The sequence below is a fragment of the Nipponia nippon genome, unplaced genomic scaffold, assembly GCF_047370975.1.
Source record: "Nipponia nippon isolate SJK-2023a ecotype South Korea unplaced genomic scaffold, ASM4737097v1 scaffold_6, whole genome shotgun sequence".
Taxonomy (NCBI): Eukaryota; Metazoa; Chordata; class Aves; order Pelecaniformes; family Threskiornithidae; genus Nipponia; species Nipponia nippon.
The window spans coordinates 70819591-70846597 of NW_028262380.1; the positions used below are offsets into that span (position 1 = coordinate 70819591).

Below are 27007 nucleotides of genomic sequence, written 5' to 3' on the forward strand. Positions count from 1 at the left end.
GTTTGTGATCGTATATGACACTCTAGTGTCAAAATCCTGGTTTTAGGAGGGTTTTCTTGAGGCTTCATTCACTTTTATTGTTAAGAAGTCCTTGCTGATTACCCTGATGAGAATTTTTGCCAATATAACCTGAAATTGTACAAGGCTATAGCCGCAAATAAAATACGAGGCTTGAGGTTGCGTGTGTGTTTGTGTACAGGATTAGGGTAAACCACAATTTGCCTAGTATGCTGAGGAAAAAAATTGATTTCAATCCACACCAATGTTACGTGGCTTTTGTCTTTTTTCTGCTTTGCTGTCTTTTCTGAGAATTCCCTTCCTGAGTGCGGCAATGAGGGAAGGTTAAGTCTCACAGTTTCCTTAATCCAAACATGGGTCTGCGAAGTCTACTATAATTAACAGCAGTGCTTAAGTAAAAGCATCTTCTTGATTCTTTGGGAAAGAAATACAGAATCAAAATCTACCAAGCCCTTACAATATATTTTATAACTCTTTTCTAGGTTTTACCTCAATTTTGTTACTGAAGAAGTGGAAAACCCTGAAAAGTATGTACCTTAATATTTTTCTTGACTTTTGAAAAATGGTCGTAAAATTTAAAATGCTATAAAAGTAGTGATCTTCAGAAATTCTGCATGCTGGTCAAGTTGCTTGCTTTCCAGCAGATCTGGCATCTATTTGAATTGCAACTGCTTGAAGATTTGCTATTTTTGGCCTGTCGTGACCTTGTTATGTATTCTGCCTTCATGTGCACAGAAAGCAGAAAACTAAGTAGATCTCCAGGGCTCTGATTCTCCCCCTCAGGATACAAGTAACTATCAGTGGCTCCTTTCAGTGGAAGTTACTGGTATCCTGTCAGGGAAATCTTGCCCAAGAAACTTGTCTGCTGCAATATTTGGCAGTTTTGCTATGTTTAAATATTAATCAAATACTTAGTTCTGCTTGTTTTAGATGTCTCAGAGTTGCAGGATCTTGAACACACATAGCACAGCATCTGATCCAATTAAGCCTAACAGGGGATACTGGTGGGAGTCTGCTTCAAACCAGAGAGACGAATACTCTCACAGCGCCTGTCTGTAAAATAGGGAAAGAAAAGCTGTCCTGTTACAGAGTTTGATTTGGTAGATAAGTTTTGGTACATGCAACCAGTAATAAAACGATATTAACCTTTTCTAAACATTAAAGAAAATGTGCCTTGTCAAATCAAACTGTGTTCTTTGAGGAAATTAAAAATTTACTTGATTAAAAATTAATGGGTAGATATAATTTTCTTAGATCTTTTTTAAAATAAGATATATGGCTGGGTACCAAATAACTTACTGTTTAAAAAGACCTCCAGCACTGTACACTCAGAGAATATAAAGCTACGTATCTGAGACATGTAAAGAAAGAAAAAAAAAAAAACCCCAAACAGCCATCAGTGGGGAGCATGTGGAAGGTTTTTAGTTGGTTTCTTCAAAGTCTGAACCAAGCCTGATGCTGTTCGTAATTTTCAACAGAGATCTGAAAAAAATTATAAAGAAATTGATGATAAAACATGAGGATGGCAGAAAGACTGGCAGGTTTCCGTTGTTTCAGTGCCTTTGAGGGGTCTTGGGTGTTAACGGGCTCTTTAATGTGATCAAGATTTGTATACTGAGGAATGTACGACTGGAAGCTCAAACCAGACAAATGCAGGTAGAAAATACAGCATTAATATTTAATAAGGTGGTTGACTAATCATTAGCACAGTTAGCTATGTAAAATTGGGTTTTTCAGTGGTAGTCTTCAGTTCAGACAGAACACCTTTTCAGAAGCTGTGCGTTAGTAAAACACAGGTCATTTGGCTTGATGGAGAGCAGCTGGCTAAAGCTTCCCAGGCCTGGGACACACAGAGCTCAGGCTAGATGATCTAGCAGCAAATCTGGGTTTAAACACCAAGGAGCTGTGTGCTTTATAAAGTCAGGGGAGGCAGGCACTTAAAAAAACCCACATTTTTTTTTACTTTTGAGAAATTGTTGCATGGCAGACTGACTTGAAAAGAAATGTGAAACTAAATAAAGGAGTGAAGTGATTCTGGTCCGAGGCTTGGACTGCTTCAGGAAATTCTGGGCAGATGGGTGAGGAGCCAGAGTCTTGGTGATGTGATCAAAAGCATTTACTAGAAGTGATATAACTTGTAAATTATCATGTGGTTACCATCAATACTGCGTGATGTTTTTAAACATGCACATGCCTACCACCGTTTGGAACTTTTCATACACTTATGTGTCACTGCAGTCCTCTGAACTGTATGGTGATTAACTGAAATTATTGGTAATTTTCATTACAGCTATTTTGGTTTATGTTGACTTCCTTTTCTTGTGGTCTTAGTTAAAGGAGTGCATATTTTTGAACATGTTGCCCTCTGCTGCATAGGACAGAAAGGCATAGTTCCTTTTTTTTTTTTTTTTTTAACACCCATTGAAGCATGTTGTATCACAGCTAAGAAAGGTGGTGTGGGTTAGATTTGGGGGTTTTCCTCATTGCGGTTGGAGTGTGAGGCAGGGAGACACTCTTTTCTGCCCCAATCTCGGGAGAGCTTCTCTGTTCGCCAGGTTACCCTTGGAGTGCTGCTGATGTTAATTGTGCTGCTAGTGGGGATGCAGGACCGGGGGGCGAGCCGCATAGCCTGGCTGGTTTGGTGTATTCCAGGACGGCTCTGGAAAAACCAGCGCAGTGTTACATGTGCAATGTTGTCGCAAAGCTGTTAAAGCTTCCCTTCATCGCTCTTCTTCTTGGGGCTGCACTTTGAGAGGATGAGAAGGGAAGATTCCCAGTGTTTGCAGTGGGGTGCCTTGGATCACAATCTCCATGTGCAGGTACAAATATACGGTAGAAGAGATTGGGATTTTAAACATTGCTAAATAAGTGGCAGGTGATGGCAGAGCAAGTGGATTGCTACTGGCTGTGCTGATGGAGACCTCTGCACCACCTGTAAATGGGGATTCTGGACTCCATTAACCAGAAAGAAGCAATTCAATGAAACAGTTGGAATATTTTTTTATCCAGTTGCCACCTGTGAATGGCTGTGTTAGAAATATGTCCTGCTGAACGGGGGCCTGCTCCACCACCGTTCCCAAAGGTACAGCGCAATGGAATAATGTGGACTAATCCCAGGGGCAGCTGTCTCAGCTCCCACCAAACTCAGTGCAGGTGTTAGGTGAGCCACTAAACGTGCTGCTGTTGTAGGCATTTATTAGAACTCAGCTGCTTTTTATTTATTTTTTTTAACCTAAAATGCTGTCTTTCATTCTGCTTGTATGTCTTATGTGTATGCCTTATGTTAGAGGTTGCATATAGTGCTGCAGAGGTATTATGTAGCTGTTTTTAAAAGGGAAGAGCGAAGTACAGGCTTGAACCACTTAGAGTCTGTAACAGCTCCAGGTGTCCAATTTGTAATGTTTGTCAATGGTTAGGGATGCAAATTACTTACAGTGACAGAGGTGAACATGGTGGTGCCTTTCGCACTGTGCATGCCAAGGTAAATGTTTGTCCGAGAATCAGTCACAGTTGCGTATTTCCAGGTGTGCAGCAGCTTTTAAAGTAACTGACAGCTGGTGCTGAGATGAATGATCAGCACCGTCCCCATGTTAACCAGCCTGCTGCAAACCCGCAGTGAAGTGTACCGAAAGCGTTGTGGGAGAGGATAGCACAGCTACAGCAGGGGGAATGCAGAAATGCTCTATCAGAGAGTTGCAGCGGAGCTGCCAAGGGCCCACGTTTGTGCAGACCTGGCTTTAAGCCCCTTTTCATGCGGTGAGTCCTGGACTCCCTCTCCGCTCTTGTGGTATTGTGGAGGGTGAGAGAGAGATGGGTCAGGGCCCTAGAATATACCCTGAAATGCACAGGCAGGTGGAAACATCTGCTTTTAGACATGAAAGTTTTCCAGATAGGGATTGCTTTGTTTGCTGTGGTGTGTGCGGCACCAGGAAAGCTTGCTGGAGTACAGCAAGTGCCGTTGGAAATGTAGGAGAGAGGCAGGGGAAGGGGGGGTGCTCGTGACCTTGCCTAGCTGAAAGCCGCCTTTGTGCTCCCTCGGAGTGGCTGTTTGTACAGGCAGAAAGGGCTCCTGAAGGCTGTGGGAGTCTGTGTTGGTGCAGCAGTCTGCCCAGGCGCAATAAATGGCAGATTTAGGTCTATAAATAGGATAAATAATATGGGCCTGAGGCATTGAACTACCTAGGTGATATGAAATCCTAGATAGAGAGAGCTGACACAGAGACAGTGGAAATGAGCCAAGTGGAGAGGAAGCGCCCTTTAAATTATAGAAGGGAAAATGGAAAAAGCAAGAAAAAAAAACTGAAAGTGAATGGCGTTACTTTTTGAACAGATTTTTGGAAGTAGTGCTGAGTTCTCACTTTGGAAATGTCGCAGTCCTTTTGTATAAGAAAAAGGACATTATTATAACCCCAGTTATCATAGGATGTAAAAGCAGCTCTTTCTGTCTCCTGCTAAACCCCTTTTTGATGTCTCATTTTTAAGCCTAAACTCATTGCTTTATTCCTTTTTGTTAAAGTGCTTCCCTCATACCGCATTAGTAGGACCTGAAGCAACATGAAGTTGATGTTTGTTTTACAAGGAGCTGTTGTTGCAGTGTTCGGTTGCTTTAATGTACAATTTTTTTTAAAAGAGCCTGAAATAATTTTATTATCAAGAATATGTGGAACAAGGTTGAAGTATAATAATAAATTTCTTTTACTTTTGAAAATTATGCTTTGTATGTGTGCTGGGTCAATAGCGATTGCTGTTTGAAATGAAATATCTGAATAATCCTTGAAGCAGAGCTTCACTAAAATAACCTCATGCAGCCACGTCACGTGCAGCTTTGATCTTTTTGATTTTCTTACATTATAAGGATCAGCCCTACTCAAACCAAGATTGTATTGTATTGTCTAAATAATAAGTGAATGAAGGAACAGCCGAGTCTCTGAGAGAGAATTTGTCACCTGAAAATTGACAGGAGCCCTGTTCCTGGAGCAGTAAATTTAGAGGACTGGAAATCAAGTATGTTGAACTTTCAAACTCATTTCTTATACATAGTCTTTGAGCTCATCTGTATTCTTGAGCATCCACTCTACTCTCAAGAAACAGACCAAGCTTTGTCAATCAAGACCCTAAAAGCAGCTTGTGCCTGAATGGCGCTTCCCTCCTCCCTTCCCAGGCAGAGCAGAGTCCAGGATCAGTGCTCTGGTTTGTCAGGAATTTTGACAGACTCCAGATGAGAAAACAGCACGGGAGTGTTTTTACATTACGGCAATGTCTTTAGAGCCTCGTCAGAGTCAGGGCCAGCTTGTGTCAGATGCTGGCCAAAGAGAATCTTGCTTTAAAAAATATACGTTCTACGTCCTCAGTATGAACAGCTGATGAGCCCCAACACTTCAAATTATAAAGATTAGGCTCTTGTTGGAAGAGAAAGAAAATATTATTTCACTTTAAGGGAAGGGAAACTAAGACTTGAATTCCTTAATGACTTCAAGGAAGTCTATGACCAAACAGGCAATGAGAGGTATTGATTCACAGTCCTCCTTTAACTCAAAACCATATTTCTTTGGCAGTGTAAGTTTTTGTTATTGTTGTTGAACTTAGGAAATATTTTTCCTTTAGTGGTCTTAAATTTCATTTGTATAAAATGATAGATAGGAGATTTTTAAAGGATGTGGATTCTGAAAATATTTCACAGCAAAAAGTTAGATTCCTTTGCAATTGCAGTTAAGTATAGCTGCTATTTGGCATAATCATTTCTTCTTTTTTTTTTCTTTTTTCTTTTTTTTTTTTTCCCCTTCCCTTATTGGGCCATTTCATTTGCAAATGTACTGCTTCTGTTTGTAAAATAACTTTGGTCCAGCCCAGGCAATCTATCATTGTTTAAAAAGTTACACAGTGCAAAGAACATATTATTGAGATGTATAGTGTTTATAAGCCTGGTCTCAGATTGATAAATCATGTCTTGTGCTGTTGAAAAGCCAAGAAATGAATTGCTTTGCTATGACCTTGGGGTCTGAGATTAGTCAGTTTGTCTATTAGATTTTTCCAGTGTTCTTCTCACTTCATTTATTCCTTCTTTTCTAAGGAACTGAGAAGCAGTAGATGTATAGCAAGTTGCCAAGGCTTGATGTCATCAGACATTTTGTAGAATCAGGACATCAAAATATTTGATATAATCTGTTTTTATATTGGGTTTAAATAATGTGAGTGTCATGTCTAATTAGTCTATATATGTGCCACCCATTTGTACTAATTTATGTTTAAAGTCACACTTTGCATCTATGAGGACTGGGTGAGAGAAATGTGATGTTAGAGTTTTTTTCAGGGTGTCTAAGCATCATAGAGATGCAGATAGATGGGAGGAGAATGGTGGCTAAGACACCAAAACTCTTCCAGCTCCCTAGTTGTTTGTAGCCATCTGATTTTTGGTAATTCACATTGGGATGCCCCCCCCCCCCCCCCCTTCCAAAATCAATCAGAAACTTGAATTGCACTGTTGCTCACTACAAATCTAGACCCTGACTAGTTATTCCTAGTAATCAGAACAATGAAAAATATTTTTAATGTTAATTGAGAGGATACAAGCTTTTGCTATTTCTGCCTCTCTGCTTCTTTGTTCATTTTTGTTATTTTATAATTTAACGACAAGCTCTACTCTGAAGAGGAATATTAATATTGATATTGATTATCTTAGGGACCAGAAAATGAATAAAGTCAGAAGTTCATCTCCCTGCCGCTATACTGTCTGTCATTTAAACACACCTCATCACTGCCTTTTATTCAGAAAAGACAGATGATGTAGTTGAAGCACTGAACTAGGACTCGGGAGAACTGTCTCAGGCACAAACTTGCTGTGAAAATGGATGGTGGGCTACTTTATCTCTTCTCCTCCTGTTTCCCTCCTTTCTCTCCTCCCTTTCTTTTCTCTATCCACTTTATGGAGCGGAAGGTATCACCTCCTGGCTTCATCTTATGTCCTTCTAAGGTCAAGGGTATGCCATGGGCTATAGGGAACCAAAAAAAAGTTTATTTGGATTTAAAAATCTAAATGTCTACTCCTCGAACTGAAGGCTTTAGCAGATTTATTGAACCCTAGGTGTGGCTTCTATAGGTCCCAGTCCTGTAAAGGCTCATATGGTATCCGTGGAACAAGGAAGCCTTTGTAGGTCCCTACCTGAGTAACTAGCACCTGGGGTGCTCCCCTTGGGGATACAATCTTATTTTTAAACAAACTTTGGACAAACCTTTCTCACAAAGTAGCTGGGCATTAATACAGTTCCTTCCTTTTAAGTCTGACACTGGATGCAGGTATCCTGCCTAGATATAAGCAGGAATAGTTTTGGTACCTGGAATTTGAAATCTTTCTTGCGTTATTCTGTTCCGCTTACTTGTAAAAGGTACCTTTAACTCCAATTCATTTTCTTCCTGTCAGACTATGGTGCCAAATAGCCAGTGCAGAAATTATAGGATTACATTGTGATATTTTATCTGAAGATTATCAGAAGAGACAAATGCTAATCTTTCAGATACTTTGCAAAGCCCATTTGCTCATGTGATTTTATCAGATTACCTTAAAGGGAAAGTCCGGTCAGTTAAGTGAGCATTTGCATTTTTTCTTCAATATATTATTTGTGTATTGGGTTATTTTTCTATTTTAATACTGTTCTCCATCATAGAATGAGGATGTTCTAATTACCCTCCCCCCAGCTATTTTTATGTGTCACTTCAATAGAAATCTTATTCTTTCTAAATTTTACTGTATCTGACAGCCTAACAGGCTACCTAAATTCCCTCAGTTATCTGCTCAGCATCTCAGAAGAGGAGGTGTCCAAACACTGGTGAATCCAACATCACTTTCCACAGTTTAATTGTGCCCTGTGTGAGGGATAAAATGATAGATTCACAATCATGTCTTCAGAACTATAAAATCGTTTAATGGGGAGCTGAATCTGCCAAATAAAGAAAACAAATTAATTTACCAGGTCAAATATACTTAAACAAAACCAAGCACGGGTTTTGCTATTTGTAAATTGCATGAAAAACCATTTAATTGAGAATGTAATTCAGTCGTATTTGTGTGTCTGTTTCTCCCTCTCAAACACAATTACTGGCTTATAGGGGAGCTGGCTCACCAGCATGGAACTGTTCTTGATAAAATGAGCTTTCCTTTACTTTTGCTCTCTCACTAACCTTATTAACTACTTACTGCTTGCATGCCTCACATTGTCAACTCATTCATTATAGTTTTGTATAAATGACTGATAATTCATTTCTGAGACTACGTATTTCAGTCTTGGATGCATGTTTTTGATGGGTTCAGATTCCTGAAATCTCAGAGTAGACATTAATTTTTTGCACTTCACGAAAATTTTTTTTTATTTAAAGGATGCTGCTGCTTCTCTTGCTGCAGGCTGGAAATTTTCTGATGAGTGGGATCCAAATGTTCTGAGTTGCTTTGCTTTTATTTATATATATTTTTTCTCTAAAACTCCTAGTTTGGGAGACTTTAATTGCCCTATAGTTTGGTACACAGGGGTTTCCCAAACTGTGTCACCTGAAGACCATGGGTACAACACCGGGCTGAGAACTGCTTGACAAACTATTATGTAGGAGGCACTGCAGGCGTTAGCTGTGACATGATATGCTTCATAAGTACAACTTGCCAGTAAGAAGGAGAAATTATTACTTAATTTTGCACCTGATCTCAGCTAATTTTTGGTGATAGTTTGAGGCAGCTTGGATTCAAAACCAATTAGAAAGCCGAGGGGGAGAAGTATTGACGATACTCTGTGGCCAGCTATGATCTCAGCTTAGACATAGTAGTATTGCAGTCAGATTTTCTTGCAGTGCCTCCTAATTCTTAATGGGAATGCCGGGAAATCAATAAGGAATAACAAGCTTTTAGAAAATGCCACCAGACTTCCTTCAGGACATATTGCTTTTGCTGCTGTACTGTCCTGCGTGTCAGTGAGTGGAACTTTTAGAGTCACAAGTAAAAGGATCCTGAAGGAAAAGTCCATGCTGGAGCAGCAGATGCTGTGGCAGGTTCAGCCGAGTTCTGGCTCCAGCTTCTCCTTCTCTCTCCCCTCTCCATCCCACCCGCCATGAGACGCGCTGTAAATGCCCTAACCTTGACAATCTGTTGGTTCTGCTGAGGCTGGATGCAATTAAGTGAGCTGCATGGGAGACATGCAAGTCTTTCAAGGGCTGCAACTTGCTTGTGAGGCATACTTGGGGCCTGTCTGTGATAGGATTTGGTGAGGGCCACTGAAGCCACAAAATATTTCCAACCAGTGGGAGTGAACAAGGGAAACTGTGACTTTAACTGTGTTAACAGCTTGAGTTAAAACAGGGAAAAGGTCAGGATGGAATTGAAATTGGTAAACCAAATTAAGTAAACCAAGTAGTTGAGTTCTTTTTATTTTTTTTAACTTCAATTACATTGAACTAGATTTTTGGATTTGATAATGTGGGTTACCCCATGCTCCTCTTGCGGTGCAGACTTTTCTTTGGCCCTGCAATTTTTGAGAGTTCTAGCACACTAGCTACTGTATATAATATCTCATAATTAACTGAGGATGCAGATTCAGTCCTTTGGTTCTTATTTTCCCCATTCTAGGCTATTGAACACAAATTTCTCCTACCACACCTGGGTCTCCCTTGCCCCATGGGTGCAGCGGGTCCCCCTCAACAGCAGTGCTGTGTCATAAGAGAGAGGAAACAGAGCGCACGGCTGGAAAACGTGGTGTGCCGTGCAGTTTGAGTCCGGAGTGATCCGGATGCACGCAGAAAGACACTCTGCAAACCTGAATCCCCTGCCTTGGCTTTGACACGTGCACTTTCTGTCTGAGCGGTGCTTTGAATTCACCAGAGCAATGTATGCAGACAGCAGAGGGGCTGGGAAGATGACTCACTGTGTGAATTCACCTGTCATCTGCAATAGGGATCACAGAGAGCAAAGGCTTCAGCAGCAGGGATAACAAAAAGGCTGCAGATTTCATTGGGCACTATTCCTCTTCCCTACCTCTGCAGACAGTCGGAGGTAGCTGCTGTGTGTGCATACTGTTTTCCAGAGGTTGCATGTTTTCCTTGACGCATTTAGTTAGGGACTGACCTAATGGATACTATTGCAATCTATAACGTTCAGGAATGTGTACGTGAAACACATTCATCATATGTTGTTATTTCTTTTTCCTTTTCCTTTGTGCAGTTCCCCCCCCCCCATGTTTTTTGGTGCTTGTATCAGTGCTGAGTCCTGTGGTGCAATTCCACACCGTGAGAGAGAGAGATGCTCATCAGCTGCAGTTTTCAGGCACCAATATCTTTGTCATTGGCAGCTGCTTTCTAAACACCAGTTTAGCATTTGAATTGGTTCAACTGACTTCATCTTTCTATCTCCTACTTCCAATTTATTATCTTTCTATTTTAATGTAAAAAAAAAAAACCAAAGAAATGTGATATTCTGTTTAGAAATTGACTGCAGTGAAGACCTACCTGTGACAGGGTTTAAACTGATATGCCAGTCAATATGTGTAAATTAGAAAAGAGATTGATGTAATCTATAGTGTCTGTAAAGGTTTCGAAGATGTACCTTGATCATTAATTAAGACAATAAGGGTGTCTCATAAAATTACAGTTGAGGAGACTAATAATTCACTATCGAATGAAGAAAGGCAAGGTCACTTGTATAATTACCTGTTCCAACATTTATATTCCTTGTATAAAATGCTCCTATGCACACAAAAGTTGAGCTAATGGCCATGGAAATATTCAGGACTCAGAAATGCAGATTTCCTACCTATGCTTTGAGGGAATATTAAAAAAAAAAAAAAACCCAAACTGTAGCTGTCTTTTTCTGTTTGTTCTGTGTGATTTTTGTAGTATGATTTATTATTTCATACAGCCAAAGTTAACTTATAGCACATGCCTGGCATGGGTGTTTAAGGAAGAGTTTGTGGAAAAATGGCAGAACAAAAATGAATGCTGTAGATGCAGGGTTAGATCAGTATTGCTGTGCTGGGTTTTAGCTGTGGATATGTGTGTTGAAATTAAATAGTACTATCGCTATTCTTTTTCTCCTAATTGTGTGATATAGGATTTGATTCCAATTCCTTTTATGTCTCGAGAATGTAATAAAGATATTGCGAATATATTAGCACAGAAATCAGGAATGTAGTCAGCTACCTGAAAAATGAAAGATACTCAGCAAACATAGCTGGAGGATGGAAGGAAAAAGAGAGGGGAAAAGATAAATTGCAAAGGCGGAGGCCATAACACCTCGCTGGTATATGGCAGGCCACAGGGTTAGTAGTGGTTCTGTTCCTGTGCGTGCTGTTCAGAGGGTAAGGCAGGACGGGAGAGCAGGCCGCCTGCTGTGCGACGGTCCCCCCGCTAAGACAGCGCCTCCGTTAAGGCAGTACTTCAGAAGCCGTTGCTTTGAAATGTTTGTTTCTGTTTACGTAGACGCTGTGGTTCAAGATAAAAGGCCCAACTTGAAATGAAAATGACTGAACAAAATCTCTCAGAATTCTGGAAACACTCAGAACTTTCTGAAAATTACTTGCAGTTCTGAAAACGTATCATTCGGGCAGGCTCCCGCCGAAGGAGAGGTGTCTGCTGGAGGGAGAGGCTCCTGTGGGCTGACGGGTGGGATGAGCAGGCAAGCAGGTGTGTGGCCTGCCGTGATCCGTAGCTTTACTTTTTCTGATCCAAGAGTAGTGGAGAAAGGGGGTCTGGGCTAATCTCTTCTGCAGGGGATGGGGGTATTTCAACATTTTGATTTTTACAAGTCACTGCCTTTGTCGATTTAATGCTGGTAATGTAAGGTGTCGTGACCGGGCACGGGTGAAGTCATTGCCTGGAGCATACACAGAAGAGGCAAACATCTGCACAGAAGTTGATGTTTAAGAGGCAAACCCTCAGCTAGGTTTCTCATCCTCTGCCAAGCCCGTGGCACCTCTTTGGAGGAAGCAAAGCTCAGGGAACTCAGCTGGGGCTTCTTGCCCTCCCTCCTCCTCCAGAGCGGTGGAGGTGTCTCGCTGAGCTCCCCGCAGGTTTGTGGGAGCTGGCTGGCCGTCGCGGAGAGTCTTGCAGCACCCCTGCCTCCGAGTTTCACCGAGCGTTGGTGGATCCCAGGCGTAAGGGTGCGATAAGCCTATGTGCTGGCCTCAGCCCGGGCTGGTGGCCGCGGCGGCTGTCTCCACGGCGGCTGTTTCGTTTGCCTTGCGCAGCGTCGTGTGGCTGCAGAGCGGGTCGCTCCTTCCCAGCCCTCGTGGCTTGGTTCGCTTGCTGATGTGATAACCTGCTGAGTGCAAGTCGTGTTTGCTTTCCTTTTTTTTTTCTTCCCCCTTTTTTTGTTTGTTTCTGTGAATCATTGTTACTATGAATCAGCCCCGCTAAGGAAGTAAAATAAACATTTATTCACGGTCTCCCTGGGGTAGTTGGCAAAATCCTAATCTGCTTTACCAGCAGGTTGGTGTAATGTAACAACAAAGCAATGTAACCTTCGAAGTTTCCACTGCCCTGCCTTTTCCCTCACTTTCACCACCTGAAATACATGTGGGACTATTTTAACATCTATGTCTCTGGCACTGAGGGACACAGCAGTGCCTGTACTGGAGGCTGACGGTACCCTCTTTACGGGCACCCCGAGCTGCTCAGCAGAATATTCATTGCAGGAATAAAAATCTCTTGCAAGGCTGATGTACTGCTAAATGTCCAGAGCTGTAAAACATACTGTATTTTACTGGAGAGATCATGGGTCTCTCAGGGCTAAGCTAGCTCTTCTCTTGGTCACAGTGAAGGTCCCAGGCTTTCATTAGACATTTTCATTCTTTTTTGGTGGTTCATAAGCAGGTGGCCTGGCTGAATTTACTGGAATGTACTAGTGGTAGATAGAAAAGTATGTAAACTCACCAGATCAGTTATAACCAGATGAGGCAAAAAAAAATATTGTCCAAGTAGGGATCAGATAAAGCTGTATCTATACACTTACAATGTCAGCCACGGCACTGAGTCCTTCGTGCCAAACATACCAGGCCAAATGAGCAAACCTTTTGTCTACCTAAGAATTACTGGCTTGAGAAGCAGTTTTTCATTTAACTATGGTGTATTGCCTCTTTGTATGCGAACGCAATGCCTGAAACCCCTGATTGCACTCGGCTGATAACCGCTATCAGACTATGCTTTGGGCTAGCGGCTGGGTAAGGTGACAAAGCGTGGTCCACATGAGGTGGCTCAGAGCCTGCCTTTGGATACAGAGCACAGTCACTGCGGCTCCCCACGGCCTCCACGTTTATCACCTTGGGCCCTTGTATATACCCCAAGTATAACCTTGGGGGTTATACTCTTTATGAAAGAAAGCACGCGTGGTTTATGCAACTTTTGGTGTTGATGCTGCTCTGCAGCGCAGGCGAACCTCTCCCGGGTTTTCCCCTTGCTGCTGTAAAACCGGAGCCTGGTTTCCTCTGATGCTGGTGCTTTTATTTCCTTATTTACCAAGGGCATTAGTGGTGGGGGAGGTGGTTCTGAGCACTTGCCTTAATGCTTTGGTCTGAGATTTAAATATGGGTTTCAAATAGCACTGAAATCTCACTGTAAAACCCAGCAGAAGCCAAAAAATTCCTTATGAAATTGCACAGGAGTAGAGCAGTCTTTGCTCATGGCTACTGTCAGCGTCAGTTACATCGTCTGTACAGAAAAAGGGAGTCTCACAGCTGTTTTTCCTGTTATTTGTAAAAGCAAGCCAATACCCGCTACCTATGCGTAGTTATACATGGCAGAGACCGCTAGTTTAATTCGCAGTGTGATGTTCTGATCTGCACCGTGGTGCACCCCTTCCTGGCTGCAGAAGAGGAGGAGCCTCTTTGTGCCCCTTTTGTTTCCTTTTCCCTTTAATCCCGAGCCTCAAAAATGCCAAAGTGCAGAGTGCTAAGCCAGTGTCAGGTGAGCATGGTGTTATACTAGAAGCTGTAGCAGCATCTTGCATGCCATTAACAGTAACCTTTTATTAGAGCACCGCCTAAAACTTCTATAGGCTGATGCTGGCAACTAACTGACAGAGAAAGTGAGATAGTATTTTTTTACTGGTATAAAATACAAAATGGGAGAATAAAACATAAATAAAGGAATGGGCTACTAAAATTGCAAGGGTAGTATTCTTCATTGTACTCATGTGCATCAGATTGGACTTTTATAACTGCACAAACAGTTATTAACACGTGCCATGTCATCAAGAGTACTTATCCTTTAGAACAGCATGGTCAAAATATCAATAGCAACACAAGAAAAGGAATATATTCCACTTGGTGCCGCTAGCAGAATAATTTACTCAACTTTGACACAGTCTTTTTGGATGAGACATTCAATGGGGTTGTCTTATTTGATTGTTCAGCTTTAAGAAGCAGTGAAATTGGTGGTTTGTATTTAAGATATGTAATAGTCGTATCAAGACAATTTGGCTTTGTGGATCTTTCTTGTAGATGAGCATATCCCCTTCTGTGTGATCACAGAATCTCCATCAGAGGAGACTGCAGGTTCTTAGCCAGCGAGTGCTCAGATTCCTATTCCCCTGCACACCCCTTCCCTACATGGTAACTGCTTTATGTGTGTGCTTATGGGTTTACTGCTGTTCTGGAAGCGGGTCGCTTACAGTGTAGCTTGTACTTTGATATTTGGCCGTGAGTGTGTTGGAATTTTAAATACACAGTGACAGTGATATTTTATTTAAGAAAAGAATATTGTTAACTAACAACCCATAAGGGCTTTCAATCATTTAAATTACAGTACAGCCTATATTCATGAACTGTAAACTAAGAGGATTTATATAAGATTATAATGGCTCCAGAGGAGCTGTGAAGTGAATAATCTGCACTTTACAAGTTGCACTGCTGTGGTCCGTTATGTCAATCCTCATTCACTCGTAACACTTGTTGTTGAGCAAGTACTGTTATTTGCATCTTCACCTTGTCATTATGTTTTGTTCATTGCAAAAAAATGGACTGTATAATAACAGTATTTAATTTTTTGAAGTATGATGGAATGAAATGTCCCTTAGAAGAGTAGTTTTGATATCATCATTTGAAAAGATCTAACAGCAATGGAGAGACCACCTCCATAGATCATGAGAATGGATAGAGAATAGGAGCACTCTAGTCTGACAAGAGGTTTAACTTCTGTGTGGGGTTATTTTAGAGAAAAGAAGAATTAGATTCATCTTACAGTGAAGGAATGACAGGCAGGCGCTTCTATTTTTTCATATTTGTTTATTACAGGAAAAAACCAGCTGCTGAGAAAAACCAGATAAAAGTAAAGATTTGTCCACAAAGAGCATAGAAGACCATGAAATTCCTTTTCCTTGGGCAAAACTTCATTAGAGGATGAGCTTCTTGTGGGTCTAAGGACAAAACGTTTCTATAGATGTGAAAAATAAGCAGAATCACTTTAGGATTCTTGCTTGGTGCTTGTGAAGGCCATGAGGAGAGTTGTTTCCTTAGTTGCAGGTCATCCCAGACACAAGTAGGTCCCAACTGTAGGCCACCTGGGCACGGTGTTGGCCGTTGTCAGCATCAGGATGCTGTTCTGGAGGAACTACCCTGCAGTGTAATGAATTACATATTTTCTCTGCTCCTAAGAAAATAATTTCCCCCACAGCGGCCCAAATCCTGCCATCTGCTTTGTGCTTATTTTGGTCACTGAAACAAGCCTTGGAAGCACTGTTGCTAAACTAACACATAAATTTATCCTGTCCCACAGAGCTGGTGTTTTCTCTAGGCTTGCTTTCAGGTGCAGACGTTGGGGAGGCTGGTGCTGGCCAGTGAGCCATGGCGTGCCAGGATGTAGGGCTTTTTGATGGCATCAGTCCATGGTTTTTAACAGGTTGATTTTGAGTCAGAATAAGAGACGGTGCAGTAAGTTTTGTACAAATCATCATTATCGTTTACATTTTAAGATTTTAGCATGGAAGAGTAGCGCATCATTGACAGACGGTACACTGAACAGTGTGCGATTGCAAAGATGAGTCGGCCTTAAAATCCGAGGTCTGATTGACTGTACTGTCCAAGATCATTGAAAAAGATTAATAATTCTGGCTATTTCATGTCACTGTCCAAACTGGAAGGAACTTGATTTGCAGAATGGTTTCAGTACTAGCTCTCTAAGGGTTACATTTAAGATTTCTCAGCTTGGACACAGAAAAAGGAAAAGCCAGCCTTACTGGTGATTTTGAAAAGTTTGAAGACATCACTTCATCATTTCTTAAAAAAAAAAAAAGCTCTTCTATGCATGTGATCATAGTTCAAGTATGACGAAGTTTTAGTGAGAGAGGATTTCAGGTCGCTGATATTTCCTTTCTCAAAGCACTGAAGGTAATACAACAGAAAAAGTTGATATTCCCGTTTGAACTCCATTCAAGCGCCTCCAGTTACTGCACGCTACAAAGGCGTATTTCAGCGCACACTTTGAGTTTTCTGGATTTCTCTTCTGTGTCAGAACTTAGTCATTTCTTACAGAGTTATTTCAGTGTGCTATATGGGCTGTCACACATCTGTAGCCAGTCTGCTAGGCTGTCCTTAGCAAGAGCCTCATTTCCTTGCTTTCTGCAGAGAAAACTATTTATCTGTCAGACAGCCCCCTTCATGGCAGTGCAGTATTGTTAAGACATCTCCTTTTAATTTCATTTAAACCCTTTCATATCTTTTTAAATGCTAACGCTTCAAGGCACCCACAGTTACCATTTTTCTCATTTTCAATTCCTTCAGAAGAAGAGCCTTTCTTGGTAAATGATATTTCAGTTTCCATGGTGCTCCTTATTACAAGTAGCTGCTCTTTTCATCACCGAATGGTGCAATTTTCATTCATGCCGAAATATCAATGGTAACATACAGCAGCAAATTGTTCCTTTATGATCCTTGGCATTGTGGAAACTCTCCTGCTCAAAATTAAATGTCAAGGAATTTAACAAGTATGAAAAATCTGACTCCTTTTATGCACGTACACACACAGCGACACACGCTCCTCCCTCCATCCCTCTGTGCACCTAAGCCTTTGTCTTCCCTTGTTACCATATGGAGTCATTAATATGCTACCAGCGATGCTTCCTAAAAAGTTCAGCTGCGGGGCCGAGGGGGCGGCGTTCCCTCCTGTACCCTCCGCCGGAGCCGAGCGAGGTGTTTTGTATTCGGGCTGCTTGTTCCCAGGCTCTGAACTTGAGTAGCTCATTTTGGGAATGATAGCAGCCTCGCCAGCCTGCTCCCTTGCATTACTCAAAGCGTCGCTTTGCTATTTGCCGTGCCATAAACGAGAAACGTATGTCCTCAGTATAGACAGTAGAAATACATACAGATCAAGGCAGGGCTCTGCTTCCACCCCTACCCTGCTGCCTGCAAGTGCTCAGGTACCTGCAGTAGTATGGGAAGGGCGCTGTGACAGGCAGCATGGTTTTTAGGGGGATTCCTTTTGTAACCACCGTAATCTCTTTCCGTGGCTATGACGTTATTGTTAGGTGGTAGCTGCTGTCTGCTGGCTTAGGTTTCCTAGCTATGAGGCCTGATCCGCTCACTTCCCACCTCAGGTTCCCTTGTTTACACTGCTAAGTATTCCCCCCAACTACTGCCAGTGCTCTGCCGGCTGCTGTCTTTGTGCTTCGTGGGAAAGCGGCCGTGCAGGGCAGTGGCTCTGCCTGCATGTAAGTCTGCAGGGAGCTTCAGGAGACTCTGTCTTTCCTACAAAAAGTGATTCTGCCTGGGGAAAGTAGACCCTGTTCATACATCAGCTGTTCAGGGAATTAATAATTTCAAACTCCCAGGAGAGCCTCCTGTAATAAATAAACCTACTTTTAATACACACTTACATCACACCCTTCTTTTTACATTTAAGTCTGGCAGTGAGGAACGTGCCTGTGCAGAGCAGTTAAGAGGAAGTCAGACCCGCGATCCCGCGCTAGGTAAGGCAGCTCGGAGGAAGTGCTTTCAGTTGTGCCTCTGTCCTGCTCCCCTTCATTTCCCTGCACGAGCTGGGTGCAGGCAGGTGTTTTGTTTTTACAGCCCCATGTCAGGTTTGTGGTTATAGCTTCCTTGCCTCCAAGCAAGCACTGTGATTTACTATTGCTTCTTACCATAATCTACGCTGCTGGCAGTGCTGTAAGCACTTCCAGCAAATAGGCCTCAGAAGAAAATAAAGTGCTGGAGCTTGTGAAAGAGCAGAGGTGCTCCCTTCATCTCCTGGTTGAGCAAGAGCTAGGCAATAAAAGTCAAATCTGAGTTTTTGCATCTCTGGGTGAAAAAGGTCACAAACTTCCTAGAGTACACGAAAGTTTCCTACAAATGAAATGAAGGGAGAACGTCAAAACGCCAGTGTTAGGTAGAGGCATGGAAGTCATTCATCAAACCCAAGAGTGACGATATATTTGTATTTGAATCCTCTGAATTTAGACTATGCTGCTTTTAAAAAGGCAAGCATTTGTGAAGGAGAGTGGCAGACACTGTTTTAATTACAGGTCCAGCCTAAACCACACCTGAATTGCAATACTCTGGATAAATGAGCGTCTTCATCGAAGCATCTTCACTACCATTTTAGGTCCTGAAATGCAAAATGCAGATCCTTTGCTACATATCCTGCTCAGCTGCTGCCTATACTTCCAGGCACCTGACTTTTCTCCCGTTAAGCCTCCCAGGCTCTCTGAGGACAAGCACACCTGAGCTTCCAGGGCAAGCCTAGCTCCGTGCAGGGGTGGCTAGGCCTGACTATTACAATGGGAAAGAAAAGCCAGCTTAGGTCCTTGGGACCCTCAGGCCCTCAGGAGGGATGTGACTTGAGGTCAAGTTACAGTGCAAAATAAAAGCCAGGTCTGATTATTCATATGTGTCTTGAAAACAGTCATGAACTTTGTGTAATCAGTTTGCAAATGGGGTAATGTTAAGATGCTGGATACTAGCACTTGATGGACTTATGGAAATGGTTTATCAAAGAGTTAACTGAGAAGTCACAGGGGATGATTTATATCTTATGTTTCAAGTCTGTGTTCCATTTTTTAGAGAGATATTTTTAAAAATTAAGCCTCCACTTGCATTTCGTATTATTTCAGCAGCTGAAGAATGTACTGCCTCTTGTGCTCGCTTTCTGGCCCCTAACAGTGCTCACGTGCTTGCTGTACAAGACACATGCATGGCTAAGCAGAGGCAGTGACTCAAAAGTCTTTTGTGGATTTAGCTGTCATATCTGCTGTCTGGGCTTAGTTTTCTTTGGGAATGCCAGGAATGCTATCCACTCCATGCGAAAAGGTTCAGGATCCTGCTTGAATGTGAGAGGCCTCTCTAGCTGGAGGTCCAAGTTGCAGAGGAATCCATTCTGCTTTTCAAAGAAAGGTGTTTCACAAAAGGCATTGGCTGGACAAGCTAGGGCTTGGGCCGTGACGTAAATGAATACAGCACTCTGGTGAGGTCTGGCTCGCCAGCCTGAGTCGGTACACGATGTGACCGCAGCCAGGTTCAAATCTCTGTTAAAATAAAGCAAATCGCCTTGCGAGCGTAACAATTATCCTCAGTCTCTCCAGGGCTGTTGACAGCTCCGCTTCTGCTTGGGACTTCAGCTGGGAGGGCTTGCCTAGAAGGGGATGTTATGGAGAACAGTGTTACCCTGTGCAGTTGATACCTTTCTAGGTCTTAAGTTTTAGCCACGAGGGTATTTTTAGGAAAGCCTGCTGGAAAGGGTGTTGAAAACATTTGAGAAGTTAATAAAATCTACTGCCCTTCCCAGCACAATTGTAACACAGTTTGACCCTTTAAAGTCAGTTGGTCATAGAAGACCCCTTTTATGAACTGTAACCAATTATAACCCAAGCTAGTGAAGTCAAACACCAGGAAGAAAGCAAGTAATTAGGCACAGCAGAAGTTCTTTTCTTCTCTTGCTAGGCGATGGAAAGCAAGAAGGCTTTTAAATGCAGACTGTGGCCTGATTCTTCACTCTATTATCCCACTGTCACACTGCTGTTTCTCTGCAGATGTCAGAGGTACAGAACCAATGCGTCGAAATGGAGAAGGCAGCCCTTTAACGCTCGCTCCAGCAGTAACGTCCATGGAGTGTGTGGTGGTGGAAACGACAGCGCAGCTTAATAGCTAGTCTTTCCTTTTTTTCATTTCTCCCCTGGAAAATCACAATCAAAAGAAGATGAAGAGAAGTCACGTAATTTAATAGCGTCTGAGCTGCAAGCCCAGAAACAGCAGCTCCGATCTGGAACATAAGGCTGGAGCGTATTGGGAGGCAGTGAAGGGGGAGAAGCAGTGATTTGCTGAGGAGAACCTTCGCTACAATAAACAAAATAGTAATAGCTAATTGCTAAAGTCAGTTATTGCTGAGACCTGTATTAGCATTTACAAATAGGTGGATTTGAGAGGTGCTGTGATGTTTCCCATCCTTTTGCCTCTCTATTCCTGCTTTGATTCTGTCCTGGGGGGTGGCCTCCTTTTAAGTTTTGCATACTCCTTTTCTCCTAACAGATAGGCGAGATTGTAATTTTTTCACACGTTGACATGGTGAGAACCATTTGATCCCTTCAGTGTAACAGGCTGTCTTGTAGGCTGTTTTTCACATGAAAAACACACATCAGAGATGAGTAAGTTTCTGTCAAAGCATACTGCTTTGCTGTCCAAGATTTGGGATTTCCACAGCTCACAGAATGACTACCCGGGAAAGGTGAGAGAGACAGGTTGGGCTCTGGAATGTGTCACTTGCTAAGCCAAGCTTATACGTCTTCTGGTCTTGCACTGAAGTCCTGGGAATATTAGATTACCAGGGCGCTCTCGCTGCTTTCTGTATTGTATTTGGTTATTTTTGCCAGTGTCAGGTTATTTGGATAAATTTGCACTTGTGACTTCTTCTGCCAAGCTTTGGCCCTGTGGACAGTGGAATGGATGATTAGATTTTTTTGAGAGTGCCAAAATCTGCAAAGAGTTCATTTGGAAAATTGCTTAACAGATTGCAAATGGTGAATAAATTATTGCACAAGGGAACTTTTTAAAAGGATCTTGAAATTCCTGTGGTGGTAAATTTTCAACTAAAGAAATATAGCATCTACAGGCTCGTGCTCACAAAACCCAAGCAAATCCTTGCCTGGAAAACACGTGAAGGAATTAAGACTTTTCCTCTCTCTCTCTCTCTCTCTTTTTTTTTTTTTTTTTTTTTTTTTTAATTTAAATGTAACAGAAAATATCTTTCACAATTTCCATAGCACAGTAGAGATGTGGTTTATCTCACCTAACTTTACCAGTAATTAATTGATTTGTTCAGACCTTCTTATTTACTTTTCCCGGCTGGGTCCCACTGGCACAGCTTTTTCCAGGACAGTCGACTCAGACCGAGCATTTGCAAAACCTGGCTTAGAAATGGACGCAAGGAAATGATTTTGGCACGGCCTCTAAACAACAAAAGATGTGCTGACAATGTGTTTCATACTTGTGAACTCAGCTGGCTCAGTGGGGCATATTTGACTCTGTGCTTGTCGTTTCATAGAAAGAACAGCCCGCAGTGGTCACAGCTCTTAGCGCTCACTGTTTGTTGTTATAAAAGTTGTCATTAAGCTGGGATATGAGCTGTAGACTTCTGGGAATAGTCCTCGGCTGATTTATTGACATTGTTCTTCTCATCCCCAGGTTCTCGCTCTGGCTTTCTTTTTCTTTTTCCTTTTTTTTTTTTTCTCCTCATCCCCTCTTACTTGGTCTGCTCTGTGTTTTTTCTCTCAAAAATATTTGTAGAAGGTAGTGCAGTACCAGAGCAGATTATCAGAAGATCTATGATTCTGCAACACCGAAGGTCAAATCCAAAACCCAGTGGATATCCTGATTAACTGAACCCTGTGCCCTGGCTGCGGGGTCTTTTATGGGTTCTAGAAGGAGGAAATTTGCTTGCAAGCCATATACAGCATAGCTTGGCAATTTCAGCTCTGTATAGCCACAGGATAGACTAGCTGTATTACTAATGCTGAATTTCTCTGTGATGGTAGACTCCTCAGTGACTTTTTTCTGGGAAGTGCAAGGTAGATGTGCTCTTCATCTAAGCTGTTGTGATTCTTCATTATATTGCTTTGTATATAGGGCAGAAGGGGAAGATTTGGCTTTGAATAGTGGCTAGGGATGGGTAAATCTTAAAACGTATGGAGATTCAATTCAGTTTTCATCAATGTTCAGATGCTTAGAAGCTACTCTAATTGTCTCTCATCTGATTTTATAAAGACTTTTTAATTATATTGTAAATATGTTCCTGATTCAGGTTTCCTCAGATTTTTTTTTTTTCCTTTTGATACTGTTTTTCTTCAAAGTTCTGGGAGAAGAGATGAATATTGCAAAAGACTGCTGGCAGCAGCTTCCCCTTCTACCTGAGGAGCAGCCTGCTTGAATATCGTCTTGGCAGTAACACGAGACACTTCCAAATCATTGTATAGGTTTGGGGTTAACGTCAGCACCTGAAGGTCTACTCAGAAAAATGGCTGATTTGAAAATAGTTTTTCTTGATTTTGAAATCTGTTGAGATTTCACTCTGACATGAAATGCAAAAGGAAAGCACTGCCCTACAGTAACTAGTAGCCGCTTCTATGCAAGTTCAAGTCCTGGGCCTGCTTTAAGTAAATAAAATATTGTATCTGAGCACACATATGCTATGGTTTTTAAGCCATTGGCTATTCTGAGGTCTTTACCAGTTGGACAAGATTTCTGTCTGGTTCTAAGATTTTTTCCTAAGAAATATCTTACTGAAATTGTCAAGTATCCCATCAAAAGTTTTAACTTCAGTGAACCAAAATATTAAAGTGAAAAATATTTTTTTTCTTGAATTTTCTGACTCCCTCTAGTTCAAAACTCTCAGCTAGCTGTGTAGCAGTTGTGAATTTGCATTATATCAGAAACATGGCTTATCAGTGTGCTAACACCCTGTATTGTGTTCGATTCATAGGATGCAGAAGTGAAAAGGTGAAATCTGCATCAATAGAGGCATTTTAACAGAGAACTTAGGTCTGTTTTTTCCTGATTTGGAGAGAAGATTTGGAAGTCTAGGAGAATATCTAAAATACGAGATTGGTACAGTGATCCTCCAAGGAAAGGAGGTAATCTTTAATGCTAATGGCATTATAGTTTTTTTTTCCAATGCAGTGACTGTAGTTCATAGCAGAGAGTTTGATAATGGTATCCTGTTGCAAATTGGGAACTGCCTCTTAAATTGGATGGATAGAAAAGATACAATTAAAGCTCTCACTCAGTGGTTTTACATATGGTTCGTACCTGTCTGTCCGTGCTTTCAGATGATTCGACGACCAAGTGTAAATCTGAACTGCGGTGTCAGTGAGAAATGAACCGTACTGTATTACTTATTCCTGAAATCTTGAAACTGGCCTTTCATTTTTGTCTAAATCTGTCACCGAAAGCAGTGCCTAATAAGCAGCGCTCGGAGGGGCTGTGCGCGAAGGTACGGCAGCCCTGCGAAGGCCTGCTTCTGCCGGGAGACAAAAGGAGCTGCAACCCGAGCGCTCGCTTCGTGCAGAAGATGAGGACTCAAGAACTTAGAAGTCACAGCATCCCTTGTGCTGCTCCAGGCGTGGGTTATGATCTGCAGGCTTTTTAATGAATTGTGCTTGCTGACTAGTTCTGGCTTGTGTTTTGAATTTTATTCTTCTCCTGAGTTTTTTTTTTTTTTTTTCCTGTTGTTGTTGTTGGTATTGCTATCCGAAGGGGTTAGTGCTCTTCAGTATAACAAGGCAGGACCCACAGTGCTAAGGAAACGGTCATGTTTGGAAGCATAATTTTTTTTTCCCCTTAGTTTTGAACTGCCATTTTTTAGAGGAAATTAAACTGGGATTCAAATTAGAAGTAAATACAGCAAGCAGGTGTTTGGTAAGAGTTAGAATGGAAAAAGATAGTTAAGTTTAACAATGTGGTTTCAGTCATTCAAATGGTATTTGTGAAAATAGTACAAATTTGCTGTCTTTGGCTGGAAAGATTTTTTTAAGGTTGGAGTAAATGCTGATTTATCCAATAGCTTGCTGGTTGAAGCATTCATCTGTGATGCAGAAGATACAATTAAAATCTCTGTTCTGAGAGGCTTTGAAACCATGTAACCTTGAATCAAATGCTAAGCGGACTGAATTCAATTTACACCCGGGTCAGGTAAGAAGCTTAACCAAACTGGTTGCAAAATATCCGGCAACTGACCTACAAAAACATTTTTTGCACAGACATATTATCAACAGGCAGTGCTGCAGTATTTCTTGAGTCAGTAACTTTGTGGTTTTTCCAGCAATACAGCACTTGCATTCTGGGCTGTTTGCTATGGTCCTTGCCATTGCCTTCTCCATCAACAAGCGCACCCCACAAGCTGACTGACTCCCCTCCTTCCAGCTGCTTCACCTGAGACCCTGTGCATGATGTAGCAGTGGGTTCATGCAGTATCATCGTGTCTACCCAGATTTGGTGCTGCAATACGGCATGATTCTCTTACCTACCTGTGTGTCTGGGTTAATGACAGTATTTGACACCATGGTTTCTAAGGTGGGCAAGATGTGCAACAGCAATACTGTCCTGCTTTAGTTACTTATTTTGTCTCAGTTTAGAGCTTCTTTTCAGCTCTATATAGCCGTAGCTATGTGAAGGATTTCCTTGAGAAATAAGGATTGGGAGTGAAGAGGATCCTTAAATTCTGACCCAGCTGTGTTTCTCTGAGAAAAAAATCAGAAAACGATAAATTTTTGTGTTGATTCTCAAAACACCTTTTCCTCTGAGGTAATTGCAATAGTCCTTTAGCACTGTGCTTGTGGTCTCTTCTGGGACACCAGAATTGCTCATTCTGTCTCTGCTTTCTCCCACCTGATGGGGTGACCTTCACAACAAAGTTCTCTAAATGTGGCAAACTTTGCATCTCTTCAAACGCAATCAATGTAGATAGCTGGAGGGAACCGACCATGAAGCAGGAGCGCTCAGCTCTCCTCAGAGGGAGCGCATGTACTGCATGTTTCCAACTGCAACTCTCTGCCTTGGAATTAAAGGAGTAAATGTTGATTTCAGATCTGAGTCTCTTCTTGGTGTGATGCAGATATCAATGATATCAAGCAATGACATCAAGTGGAAAGAGACTAGAGTAACACTTGAAGCATCTGGGTTTTGTTCCTAACTCGAACATTTGCCTGTAGTGTGGCTTTAGACAAATTCACAGTATCTCTGTTCCTTTTCTTTAAAATAGAAATAATTCTGCTTTTCTGCTTTGCTGACTGGGAGGACATGCTATACAAAAGTCCGGCGTTATTCGTATTTGTGTGTTGTTGTTCTGTCTTTTAGCTAAGATGTCAAGGGTTTTGAACTGTTCGGTACTATTTGTGCTGTACCTATTTCTGTGTCGTATTCTGCCCTCATGTATCCCTGAATAGTGAGAGAGATAATTGGGATATGGTAAGGTATGCGAGGGAAGAATTGCACAGAGGAGGAGAGGGCAGAATTGCACATACTAGACATTTTGGCATCCAGGGGAAGGTGTTGAACCACCTCCAGGTGGGCAGTCACTGAGTGCCAGTAGGTATGTTGGAGATGCCACTGTGATTGCTCTCCTGATAGACAGAGCGCTGAATCCCCTGCATCTGTCATCTGCCTTATTGCTGGTTCAAGCACTGCAACCTGCTGCCTTCCTATTGGGCTCAGCTTTAAAGTCGGTATGGGTAGGCAGCTCAAACGGGCCACGCTTCTTGCATGGGAAGCATGGGGACCACAGCCTCTTGGCCTCCCCAAAGGACTCCTCCCTCAAATGGTGTCTCACCTCTTCATTATAAACCTATTTGCTTTGTCTAGATGGTTTGTTTTGATGTGTTATTTTTTTACCGATAGTTTCTAATTATGATATTTCAGGATCACCAAATGTGCATTCACCATCATTAGTGGCTTCTTCTCATGTTATTTGTTTCATGTTCAGGGAATAGCAACCAGATTGCAAAATAATGAGCTACCTTGTGTATTTCAGAAACATACCCCTCGCAATATGCATTTCAATGATTATCGTCACAGTTGGCTATGTGTTAACAAACGTGGCTTATTTCACTACAATCAGTGCTGGGGAATTGCTGCTTTCAAAAGCTGTAGCAGTGGTAAGTTACAGAAGAAAAATACAAAGCTATATCCCTGCTGCAGTTGTGTCTGTTGATATATTCTTATTTCCAGGGGAAAAATTGGGGGGGACACATCCAATCAGCCTTTTATATGGCTCCTCTTTTACACCACGTATTAGCATCCCGGTGAACTTAGTCTGATTTTTGACTGATGAGTGGGTTTGCACTTAAGGCCATCGATAGCATTTGTAATGTATTGTTAGACTGTATTTATTGACCTGATACAACAAAGTCAATAGGACTTAAATTCTATAGCCAAGGACATGTTTGAAAAATTCTTTGCTAAATTGTAGGCCAAACTCCTGGGAAGCAGGAAACACAGATATTTGTGGAAGCGGGAGCTCTGAACTATTTTTTGTAGCACGAAGCGGTAACGTACAACGTGTGTCCCGAGTACTTAGGAATGGGGTTGCTGTGAATACTGGAATTCATTTGGGAAGGAGTTGCAAGGCAACCTGGCATGGAAATACTGCTTTGATTGTTCTTGCTGAATTGTGGTGATGACACTGATTTTTTTTATATTTATGGTTTCTGACTGGCAATGAGGAAACAAACGTTTCCGTTTACTTTCCAGCAGCAACACTGCCCATGGCTATTTGAATTGATGTGGCATTTAAAAAATGACCAAATTCTGTAGCTCATGGGAGAGTTAGAAACAAAACATTTTGCAAACCTGAAGAAAATTGTCCGTGTCTCCTGTGGTGCCCAAAACTCCAATTAAGGCTCTTCTGGTAACCTAGAACAATAAAGTGCAAATGGATGGACTATACCACTGGGTAGCATCAGCTAAGTAAAATGAAGGCTGTAGAAACAAAATATGAGATATCCAGATAAGATCTTGGTCCATTCAGACTGGGTCTTCTTTTCTGGAGTCAT

The 27007-nt window shown here is 41.9% G+C and overlaps 1 protein-coding gene across 3 annotated transcripts in view; it reads left to right on the forward strand.

Moving 5' to 3' along the window:
• Positions 1-27007, forward strand: part of SLC7A11 (solute carrier family 7 member 11) — a 113469-nt gene that overhangs the window by 73169 nt on the left and 13293 nt on the right. For all 3 annotated transcript variants that reach the window (XM_087736048.1, XM_087736047.1, XM_009468745.2), the window contains 2 exons: positions 501-545; positions 25987-26110. In XM_087736048.1, the coding sequence (XP_087592174.1) occupies positions 501-545; positions 25987-26110 (169 nt within the window). The remainder of the gene's footprint in view (positions 1-500; positions 546-25986; positions 26111-27007) is intronic.